We start from the raw sequence: 12,817 nt of genomic DNA, 5'->3' as shown, positions 1-12,817 counted from the left end.
AAAAAATACACTGCTAAATGTTTGCTTTCTAGATTACAATCAAAGCACTCCCACATATTTTTTATTTTGGGGTTAGTCTTTGCATTTACCTTATGTTGTGCAGATGTTTTGATATCATTCCTCTGTTTTTATTCACCTTAAGCCACTTTCACACTGGCATGATCTACCCGGGTCAGGACCCAGTGTCATGCTGGTCGGGTATGCAATTTCACACTGCTTTTGATAAAGCATGGTTGACCTGGGTGACAGACGCAAGTAAACAACATGCGTATCAATGCCCCGGAAGCAGCTTGTTACAGACACTTCCATCCAAGCTTCTCTGGATTGAACCAGCAGCCCAAATGTTGAGCAGCAGTGTGGAGTAGTGGTTAGGGCTCTGGACTCTTGACCGGAGGGTTGTGGGTTCAATCCCCAGTGGGGGACACTGCTGTTGTACCCTTGAGCAAGATTGTACTTTACCTAGATTGCTCCAGTAAAAACCCAACTGTATAAATGGGTAATTGTATGTAAAATAATGTGATATCTGTATAATGTGAAATAATGTATAATGTGATATCTTGTAACAATTGTAAGTCGCCCTGGATAAGGGCGTCTGCTAAGAAATAAATAATAATAATAATAATAAAATGGTTTTACATCACTGCTGCAATCTGGCTCATGCTGTGTCTCAATCAACCAAAAATATGACTAAACAGAATAAATAGAAATGTTCCTCGTGGAAGTGAAACCTTCCCGCAGGCGTGGCTGTTTGTTCACCAACGGCCGTCAAGCATTTTGTCTCGCTCAACCACCATCAAAGTGTGTCAACCCACATCCTGAGGTGGGTCTCTGGGAACCGGGTTAACCCGGGTACAACCCAGGTACGTGGTTTCACACTACGTGGGATTGTGACCCGGGTAGCCGGAACCCAGGTCTAGACCCGTGTAGGTGTACCAGTGTGAAAGGGGCTTTATACTTTTTTTCTTGTGCACACAGCATCCTACTAGATACTGTAACCCTTTATTATCTTACTTACTTTGCCTCCTATTGCTTCATAGCTACCCATTTTGTTGCTATGGATACAGGTTACAGTTTGATTGTTCCCCTGCCCAGTCTGACTCAAGATCATTTTGTTTTATTAGAAAAATATGGGGGGGGGGCATAGGTCCACCAAAGCCAGTACCAGATTAAAGTGTGAAAGTTTAAATGAATTGTAAGTAAACACTACATTTATAACAGTGCTTTTAGAAGTTTTCACACTTACAATTGATATACAGTAAGCACTGCATACTTCTCACAAATATCTAATCTATGAATACAAAAGCACAGATGTTATTCAACCTTATTTAATATCCACAGAAGTTCTCAATTTTCTCCCATTATAGCAAATCCCTTTAAAAGCTGAAAGTACATTTTGCTTGTTCTGTTCATGCATGTTTGGCACCACCTCTGACAGGAACGTAAAAAGTGATAATAATTCACTGAGCTACAATAACTATGATGAAACACTCCTTTGATCCCTGGTGACTGCCAATGCGTTCCAGCAAACTAAACACATGTGATGTCTAACCCATAATCCTTGAAGGCTGACCTGATGGGCATGCTATCTGGAGCAGCTACAGCATGTTTAAAACTAAAAAAGAAAGCAAACATGATTTTATGTGTTATTTTTTTGAAAAACATTTGTCAATGTAGCTAGTAATACTGTAATATTTCAAGATCAACTAGTTTGTTTTGTTGCTTAGTAACCAAATTAAAGAGATACTTTTATATCCACTTACCAAAAGATACATCTCCAGTTCCGTTCTTGTCAAATAACTGAAAGGCTACGATAAACATGGCATCGGGGGCACACAGAACTGACTCAAAGGCCAGAAACTCTTGGAAGGAGATCAGCCTATTTTGGGAAAGAGCAGACATTGCTTAGAAAGACAGAACCTGAACAAAATAATGGTCTTTAAATCACGAACGGTTAACTCAACAGTTATTTGAAGTTAGAAATACAATAAAGCTGTGTTGTTAAAAAAAAATATATAGACTTTAGAATAGTCTAAACCAAATATAATATTATACTAAAAAATTGCACTGGCATACATAGTAGTACATGATTTATTGGACTGATTGCCATGGATAACAGTATTGTAACAACAGTGCTTTTAGTAAGTACAAAAGTACGTTTATACTCGGGACCCTGGACAATTCATTTTATTTATTACTGTAAAGCAAAGGCAGAATAGTCATGGAGAACCAGCATGGTGCATTATTTAAAAATAGAACATGGAGGGACTGTAATTTTGAAAAGACATTCTTAATAAAGAAAAATCTACATTTTAAATTTGTGAAGCAATATATAATTTATGATCATACAAATGCAAGGGATAATGTATGCATGTCTGATAAAAGTGAAAATTCAAACTCTGCTGAGTAAAACACCACAGATCACTTCCTGTGCTGTACGTCACCATTGGTTAGAATGGACAGCGATTACGTAACAGGAAGCAACAGCAAATACTTAATGTCACAGTTGTATTTAAAATTACTTTAACAAGCAAAGAAAGAATGCATGTTACTCCACAAATACAAATTCATGACCACCTACGCACACAGCTGACAAACAGCAAAACACTGAGGTAAATCATTCAGAATCCCAAATACATATATATTTTTTTACTTTTAGAATTCATTGGTGTAATATTTGTACATTTTTAAATAAATAAACAGATCCAGGTTGCCTTACAAGCACAATTTAAATAATAAAAAAATGATTTAACTCTGGTTTGCTAAAATAAGAGGTTATTTGAAGTGAATATATTGTGTATTGACGTATACTGTGAGCAGACACTCACCCATCTTTAGTCGTGTCTGCAACACCAGCGATCAGCTGCACTGTCTTAGGGTTGTGAAGTGGTTCTGTGTGCAGTCCAAGGTACTTTTGCACAAAATCTGCAGGGGTCATGTAACGCTCCCCATCCTTCTCAACACTCGAGTACTACAAAGAGAAAATATTAAAATGAGTCAAATAATCATAGTGAAAGCAAGCATAACATATAGTGTTATTATACTTATTTGTGTTCAAGCAACAACTGCAGACCTAGCGTTTTAAAGCTGTAGCGCCCCAGTGATTTATACAAATATACAAATATGAATAAAACTGTAAAGGCAGCACAATGAAAAGACCATATTGGTACTGTAATACAAAAAATGTAACCTGACATTTGAGTTTCTTTATTGAATATAAATGAGATTGCAGCACTAAAAGTTTCACAAAATACCTCCTTTGCATCAATAGCTCTGCCTGGTTTATGGATTAACAGAAGTTTATTTCCTTAGCAGAAGGATACACAGGAACTCTGCAGTAGATTTAAATTGGTATGCAGAGAAAAGGCTGGTTTATATTTTATTGACAGCTGGGCTGTGTTAAATTGACTTTTTACCTCCCTTTATGCTTTGTGGAGTTTTGTCAATTACATCGATTCATATTTCTAGACGGCTACATGTTTAGACATTCATTTTAAATTGAATCAATCTTCCGACTAGTATTTTATAGAGCTACCAACAAAGCCAAATGTAAAATAGTTACAATGCTTTCAACATAATTTCTATAGATTCTTTTCACCTGCTCTAAAAAAACACGAGTATCATATGAATGTATTTGGTTGTGCAGTGTAAAGTAATGTCTTAAAACAGGGCTGAGATGTAACCTGGGCCTGTAAATGCAGAATGAATTCTTACAACAAAACACATGAACAGACTGCGTTACTTTGAACTACAAATATCTGCACTCTATGCAACACAGAAATATCAAAGATCACAGAAGGACATGTGAATAGGATACAGGGAGATACCACAAGAGGCACAGCACATGTGCCAGTAGTATTCAGAAAGGGCACTCTCTGGGTAGAGTGCCAAAAACAGAGGCTACCCTACAGCAGGGTTTCCCAATCCTGGTCCTGTGTCTGCTGGTTTTCATTCCAACTGAGTTCTCAATTACTTAATTGGATCCTTAATTGAACTATTCATTAGCTTAATTAAACCTTTAATTGTTTTCAGCTTTTAAACAGTTGCAGATTTCAAGTTAAACTATACAATTTTACAAGTAACTTGAAATCTGCAACTTTTTAGGAGCTGAGAACAATTAAGAAGGTCTAATTAAGCACATTAGTTAAATTAAGAGTTTGATTAAGTAATTGAGAACTCAGTTGGAATGAAAACCAGCAGACACAGCGGTCTCCCAGGACCAGGATCAGGAAACCCTGCCCTACAGTACCGTATCACACTTTCAAAATAGTATAATAGCACAGCCATGACTTAATATGCTGTAAATTAAAATATGAATTTATGCTTTTGTGCATGATTTGACTAACAATATAGGGCTCAAGTACTTAATTGGATCATTAAATTAAGGAAATAACCAAATTGAAATTGTCATCACCAACCTAAATGGTACTCTTGCTTTCTCATACATTTTACATTAAACCACAATAATGCAACCAAAGGTGCAATCGTATGTGTAATCATCATTTTCATATTTAACTAGCTTTTAACATACAGCTACAGGGATCTCACAAAAGGCTGCTGTAACTCTGGTGCATGCAAAGTAACTTATGAACTGGAAGTCTGAAAACAGCACAGGGTCAAATAAAAATAACTTACCCTCTAACATTGTTTTAATGTCATGGAGTTACTGTGACTGTTTCAGCAATCATTCTCACACAGAACACGTCCATGCAAATGACCCATTTAGTATCAATTATATATATATGTGTTTGAATGGAGGTATAAAGACATTTTAAAAAATGAAGAAAAATGAAAACGTTGCTTTGCGCACTTATTTATATATTTTAGGAATGCTCCGATTAACAGATTAATTGGACTGATTAATCAATTAAAGAGTTGATCTCAGATTAATAATATATATAATTTAATTGTGAAGAATTATTTTATATAAAAATAAAATCAACCAATAGAAGATCTGCATTTTCTCAGCATCAGTCCAATCATAAGTGAGCGGAGGCGGGACATAAACAGTTGAAGGTATTTGCTGCCTCGGCTGAAGGTTTCGAGTAAGTTTAACCAATGGGAATGTCAAAGACCTGCCCTGGTTTTACAGCTTTCCAAACATTAGTGAGCAGAGGCGGGACATAAATAGGCTAAGCGAAGAATAGATGAATTCCGCACAATATTGCTTATTATAGAGCATTATTGAGAATTACTGCATATTGAGAACATTGAAGTAATAGTTCAAGTGACTTTTTACAAAAAAAAAAATGTCATCAGACAACGGAGGCATCACAGTCAATTTGGTTATGAAAAAATTGGAGATTGTTTAAAAAAGGAGATATATACCACAAATACTCTAACCGACACAGGAAGGGAAGGGATATACTCGCCACTTCCAAAATGTAAATTATTAAAGGTATCTGTGGCTTACCGGGAGCTGTCAATTAAAAAAAAATAATTCTGGAACTGTCTTTTGTTCAGTACAGAAAAGGTGATATGGAACAGCACTGGCTACAGCAATCTGGGATATCTATCAAAGTCAGCACAAAAACACAAGTGTTACCAAAGTCACTTGCGCGCGCCACTGTAACACAAAATTTTGGCCAAACTCGGATTGATGTTCAACTGGATAAGCAGAAGCATAGGGATACAATACATCACAATGAGCAGAACTGGCTTTAGAGGGCACGATGAAGGCACCAATTCCTCAAATAGAGGTAATTATGTGGAATTACTTTCTCTGATACTTTCTATGACAGCATGTTATAATCACTTGTCAATAGCCACAGTATTCTCGGGTACCTCCAACAAGATTCAGAGCTACTTAATCTCTTCAGTGTCAAAGGAGAAGTACAGGAAGCCAAGTGCGTAGCTGTAATGGTAAATGCAGCTCAGCTGTCTCGTGTTTTCAGGTAAGTGACTAACACTGACCCAAATGAACGGTTGTTCTGTGAAAATTTGTTATATTTACTAAAAAAAAAAAAAAAAAAAAAAAAAAAATGCTTTTAAAAACATCAAATTCCTATTGGGTTTTTTAAATTTTTGTTTAAGTTTTTTTAGATTCTATTGATTTAGAAGTATAACTATGCAGGAAGGCAGCTATAAGATTCTTACCTTTATTAATCAACTAATGCCCATAAATTAACTGATCAAAAATATTAAACAAGTGACAGTCCTAATATATTTATACGTGTGAAAATTAACTTTCACAGCTAAACTGACTTTTATTAAGTAGTCATTTAGCAGACGCTTTTATCCAAAGCGACTTTCAGAGACTAGGGGGTGAACTACGCATCCCTTACAATAGGACCTCGGTTTTTATGTCTCATCTGAAGAAAGGAATACAAGGATGTTAACTAACTTGCTCAGGGTCACACACAGCGAGTCAGTGGCTGAGCCGGGATTGAACCAGGAACCTCCTGGTAACAAGCACCTTTCTTTAACCATTGGACCACCACACCTAATCAAATATGTCACAAGCCCAATACCTTTTCATACATCTTTTAAAATGCTTTACTTTCTCTTTGTTATTACAATAAGTGACCGTATATAATAAATCACAACAAACAATTTTCCTTACATGCAAATCATATACAGTTTGGAGATTTTACAATCATCACTGCATTGACTTGGAAAATAATGTCTATTGACAGAATGTTGTTGATCTACATGTGCTAGAATTCAACTAGAGATATTCTATGTTCAAGGAGATCCAAATTTAGTCCAGGAATGTGTGTGACCTTTTCTTGGGACTGGATGGGCTTGACAGCATGTACAGCTATTGACCAAGCAAAATGTGGCTACTCTATACACAGTACATTACTCTTAGATTTTTACAAATGATAATTAGTTCTTATCTCTGTAAACAATTATTCCATTTTGATATATGGGGGTAAACAATAGTGGGGAAAGAATTAGAGACAGAGAGCAACAACAGTTCAGAAATAAGACTCCCTACGGTAGTTTGAGACATTTAAATGTTTAATACGAGATACGTCGCTATACCATAACATCCACTGCAGAAGTCACAAACAGCTCAGCTAAATGTTCATCATGTTAAAAACAGCAATACAATGGCAGTCTTATTTCCAAAGCATGTAATTAGGAGTTATAAATAATACAAACAGAACTGGGTGTTAAAACAATGGTCTTTATAATAAAGGTGACAGGCAAGTCCCCCGCCCCCCCGACCCCCTGGGAAACAAAGCACAGACCCACAGCTATCTCAAGGTAAATTACACACTTGTTGCTGTCTAGTTTGTAACTCTCCCCACATTTGACATTAGCACTAACCAGCTAGGGCTTACATGCTCTGTGAACTACTGTACATATCTAATGTAGCATGCCACATTGTTGGTGAACTAACCACTGATGTAGAATTAAAACACAAACATATTGTTTCCCCATTATTAGCCTGCCTTATTAATCAAGATGTGAAGGCTGCATGTACAAGTATCCTGGCTATTACTTCTGACTATTTATTTCTGAAGTCTGGCTGTGTTTCATTTTCATCGTCATGTGACATGAGCATGTAGGTTAAACCTGATCACCAAGGTCAAACTGCCACCAAAGTGAACTAAAACAAAATACCACCTCAAAACAATGTTTTATAAAAGGACTGCTGCTGAGTATTAGAGTATTTGTTGCAGCACTGACTACCAAGTCATTTGTGACTTTCAAGTACCCTTCACATTTGAATGCTACTTTTCATAGACAGTCAGCTTAATTCCACAATTTAGTTTGTAGATGCCACATCACACACAGTCCTATATTCTGTTTTATAGAACCATGCAAGGCAAACTGAATTGCATTATTTCTTGCTGAAATCAAGTAAATTTGAGTTTTACAGTCATAAATAACATGAATTGTCTTACCTTTGAAAAAAGTGCTTTTAGTTCATTTGTATCAGCCCTCTTTGTTGACTGCACCTGTAATACATACATGTTTCATATAGTAATTAAAAACAGCTACAAGTGAAAACAGAATTAATCACACCAGAGCAGTACTTGGTATGACAAGAAAAATGTAACAATAAACAACTTGGTCTTGCAACTTAGTAATGACCAGTTACAAATGGATCTTGAATGAACTGCTTTTATCCAGATTGCTGATACGACTACACACTGTATTCAGGGCTTAACTTGCCCTCTATTGAAAACACAAAACGACCCTCCTTCTATGCTTGTATTTTGTATCTGTAACATAAAAAAAACGCTTGCTGACAATGTATTTTCCATTAACTGCATAACCATGAATTCATTCTTTTTTTTTTTTTTTTAACTGTATAACGTTTTAAAGGTTTTGAAAAAAAAAGCTTAATAAAATAGCATAGTGTTTAGTAATTTAACATATTTTAATAACACTAAAATTATCAACGAGTTGATTTTTTTTGTTGTTTGTTTTGGGGTTTTTTTCCTAATCGAATCTTCTGACTGTTCTCCAGGAGTGATAAGAAATGGAAATGCTACTGTAGCTTGGCACCAGTAGTGTATACAAGCATCAAACAGTACTTTGTAGGCAATGTCAACAAATATATTCTATATTATCAGAAATTCTGCACAACATCAATACACAGCTGTCACGCAGCAAAACTGGACCACAAAATGCACATTCAACATTACAGTATTTAACAAAATCCCTTACCACTCCTGGCGCAATTGGAAATACAACTGACAGCAAACAACGTGCACCAAATAGCTAAATAACTGATTAACTAAGTTATTATCGGAAACACTAAGCCTGTATTATGCAATGCAAGAAAATAAACAGAGCTCAGTTCAGGCCAATAAATCAGGCCGATCACAGTTGCAGAGATACTACATCAATGCAACGAGTGCCTTTGTTTTTACAAAACAGAAAAGAGCATAAACTACAATTTCACTTCTAAGTGTACAGACTTTAGACTGCAAAACGGTAAATTACACACATAAAAGCAATTAAAACAATCTACTAAGTTTAATACTGTACTAGTACTAGTAACCAGAGTCACCTTGACCGCCATGCTGCGTGTGATGTCACGGTAGCTGGCGCAGGCGCTTGCCTGTCCTATGTAAATACGTTTCCAGTGTGGGAATACCAAGCACTGACTCACCCACAGCACAAGAAAAGGTCAAGCGTCCAAAGAAGCCTTACAGGTCGTAGGCTGCTACTGATTTTCTATCTCATTTCCGTCTTTATGGCTGCATTAGGACGAAGTAGGGCGGGTTTCACAAGGATACATTGTTGTACTGTGTCCGTTACGTTCACTGTGCTAAGTACAGACACATATACCATGTGAGTTACGGATAGTTTTGTACAGCGCATTCATTTCAAACACTACTGCCTGTGCCTTTATGGAGGGTCTTACTGATTTAGGAAAGAGCCTTACAATGATACGTCACACACACACACTGACTCAGACCCATCATACACGTTTTGTTTTTAAAAATAAATGAAATAAATTAACTGTGCCTTCTAAAGCTGATATGTGTGGCGGCAAATATTAAGAGGCAGTGTGGTCCAGTGGTTAAAGTCCAGGGCTTACAACCAGACGGTCACCGGTTCAATTCCCCAGTGACTCCTGTGGAGGAGATGTTTTAATCAATGTCCTGTTGTAAATGACTCTGCAGACAATGCACAGTTTACAGACTACCTCTGTAAAGTGATTTGTGATGGTGGTCCACCTATGAAAGGTGCTAAATAAAGATATTATTATTATTATTATGATGATGCAAAGAATATGTAAGAATGTCTGTAGCACTTGTTAAATGCAAAGCTTTAACTCTGTTAATGTAATTAGACTATACGTGTAAGATTTTTTAAAATTATATATATATATATATATATATATATATACTGTATGTATATATATATATATATATATATATATATATATATACACACACCGTATATATATGTATATATATATATATATATATATATATATATATATATATATATATATATATATATATATATATATATATAAAGAGAGAGAGAGTGGCTATCAGCTTTATTTGAAGTCTGCCAATTCACAAATAAGCCTCGCATACTCAGTATTCCCAATGTATTTCGATACTTGACTTGGGGTCAGAGTTTAATTTAGAAAGCATATAGATTATTACTTCAGGAGAAAGAACAAAAAAAAGCCAAAATGTCACAGATCAGATGATTCCCATGTAAGTGATTCCCATGTAAGTTTTTTTTTTTTTTTTTTTTTTCTTGGACATGCATAATAATAGCATCACAGTACAAAAAGAAGGGCTGAATCTTATTTCTGCTTAGCATTTGACACTTATCAGCCAAATAGTACAAGGAAACCCAGTAACATGAGTTAAGAGACCTTGCTGTGGATGCTGCATTCTACACAAAGAACCGTGGTTAAGTCTTCTTTCTGCCACCTATGAAACATTGCTAAGTTTGCGCTTACCTTTTGCAGAAGGATGCTGAGATTTTGATCCATGCTTTTGTTATATCGCGTATTGATTACTGTAATGCATTGTTGATTTGGCTGCCGCCTTATCTGGTGAATCAGTTACAAGTGGTCCAAAATGCAGCTGCACGAATACCAACTGGTACAAAAAGGACTGAGCATATTACATTTAAGATCTTACTCTTTACTTGTAAGGCTGTTTCAGGCAATAGGGCCTATATATTTATCTAAATTGCTGCATCCCTATATCCCTAGATGTCGACCACGCTCTTCAAGTTTTAAGTTTTGGCCATTCCATTATTCAGGTATGTCACTCTGGGAGGTCAGAGTTTTCTACTTGTGCTCCCTCCCTCTGGAATTCTCTGCCTCCAGTTGTCAGAAACTATGACACTGGGGGAATTTAAGTCTCTATTAAATACATACTGTTTTTTCCAAGCTTATGGAAAACAGACATTTTATATTTATAGCGCTTTGGGGTGGCTTGCCATGAAAGGCGCTGTATAAAAATAAATTGATTGATTGAATACCACATTTAGTTACCTGTCAGAAAATGGAACTGTTAGAGCTACATGTTACTGAAAAATGTAATCAGATTTGTTATGTGTTACATGTGATGTGTTACTCCCCAACACTGGTTGTAATGTTTTCCATAAATACATACAATACCTCAGTAATTCAGCCATGGTAATTACTGGCCCTAGTAATATACACTATGAAATATCATCACAAAAACATTTAAGGCAGTGCTATGCATTTCATAGACGACAGCCATGTTACCATTTTATTCTCCACTGAGCTAATAAGTGTTACAGGGTCACTTTATATTAGATAACAGATCATTTGAAAGTGTGCCACTGTCCCTGGAATCACCCATGTGTCATATTGACCTTGTTATCTTATCTCAGCTATTCAAGATAAGATTGAACTGCAATACAAGCTCTCCCTAGAGTCCCTCATAGGGTAGTAATATATGAAAGTTATTGTTGCATTTCCAAAAAGAAATTAGGCATTCCATTTCAAGTTTTAAAAATACCCTGACAATATGGCTCCATTTACTGAACAGCTGCTAGACTGACATTTTTTAGATGATATCCATGTTTGTAAAAAAGACTGAGGTAAATAATAATGGTTTAATTAGGGCATTATTAGTAACTTGTAAGCTACTGGCTCTCATTATAAGGGAGCAGTGCCAATGTGAAGCACCATCTTATTGTGAAGCTGTTTGTTCAATGTTTACACTCTTTTTACTCACCAGTATAAACATAATCACAGAAGTAACATCTATTGTAAATACACGTAATACAATGCAACTGATACAGTGTATGTAGCAGGCATCAGTATGATTATAATGCTACAACTGGTTATTGAAGTGGTTGTAGCTAACAAAATATATTTACTTAGCTGCTGTACACTTCTATTCATTATATAGGTATCAAATGTGCAGTTTTGAAAGAAACATTCAAACATTAATTTTGATTTTAAAACATGACACCTGATACTACACTAGGCAAAAGAAAGTTCTGAGTTTGCTTGTCTTGCCTTCCAGGGAAGTTGTTACATTTACACTTCCTAGGTCATTAAACCACAGAATTGTCTTTGGAGGCAAGAATCTTACTGGCTGACAAGCATGTCGGTCAATAAGGGAAGAAGCTGGTTAATCACTGACAGGAAAGATGGCCCTGAAGGAGTAGGGACAATTTCACTCTCCAGTGCAAGTCTATCTGAAAGCAAATAGAGATTTATTTAACCTACTGTGGTGTAGTACAAGATACCATGAATAAAAACATGTTTGCTAAAACCTAGATTTTTTTCAAAACCACACATTTTTGATCTTTAGTGAGTGGACGTGCATGGCATGCAAAAGTTATGGAATTATTTTGTTAGCCACAATCTCTTTAAGACTTTGCATTTGAATATAAAGGAACTTGCATTTCTACAATGCTTTTCATCCACAGATTGACTGATAACCTCTTAACAGCTGACTCTGGTGTAATAGCATGAACAGTGAATCAAGTTTAAACAAATATACCTAGAGTGAACAGTGTCAATGTTATACTTGCATTTGCCTAAATGGGACACTATCCATAAATCCTTAACTCATTAAACTAAGTCTTTTAATACAGTTTGATATTCATGAAACTGTTCTAGGCTGGCTTATAAAAAAAGGACTTTGTGTATTGTATGTGAGTATTGTTTCTGTTTAAGTAGTTTTTTTAATGGCTGCTGTGATGACATTTTGAGATTGACAGTGTGAACTCCCAGTTTGAAGACTGCTGACTCCCAGAACCCAGTGATCTCTTTCATATTGATGATTTTCTGTAGTTTCATAGACAACATCGACATTGAAACTAGCTCACACAAATTGAATTTACCAAAACTTGAAATATTTTGCTTCTATTACCATAAACTCTGTAGGTTTTAGTTTTA

The 12,817-nt window shown here is 35.8% G+C and overlaps 1 protein-coding gene across 3 annotated transcripts in view; it reads right to left on the bottom strand.

Annotated features, from left to right (window-relative positions):
* Positions 1-9,092, bottom strand: part of LOC117408693 (electrogenic aspartate/glutamate antiporter SLC25A12, mitochondrial-like) — a 28,463-nt gene extending 19,371 nt beyond the window's left edge. The window contains exons 1-4 of one of the 3 annotated variants that reach the window (XM_059032254.1): positions 9,071-9,092; positions 7,854-7,907; positions 2,826-2,968; positions 1,761-1,876 (exon numbers count right to left, since the gene is read on the bottom strand). In XM_059032254.1, the coding sequence (XP_058888237.1) occupies positions 1,761-1,876; positions 2,826-2,935 (226 nt within the window). In that variant the 5' untranslated portion in view covers positions 2,936-2,968; positions 7,854-7,907; positions 9,071-9,092. The other 2 variants (XM_034013931.3, XM_034013939.3) reach the window with 2 other exon arrangements.
* Positions 9,093-12,817: the final 3,725 nt, after the last annotated feature.

This window comes from Acipenser ruthenus, chromosome 10, assembly GCF_902713425.1.
Source record: "Acipenser ruthenus chromosome 10, fAciRut3.2 maternal haplotype, whole genome shotgun sequence".
Classification (NCBI taxonomy): Eukaryota; Metazoa; Chordata; class Actinopteri; order Acipenseriformes; family Acipenseridae; genus Acipenser; species Acipenser ruthenus.
The sequence above is the reverse complement of the archived record's forward strand: the minus strand, read 5'-3'. Positions and strand labels throughout refer to the sequence as shown.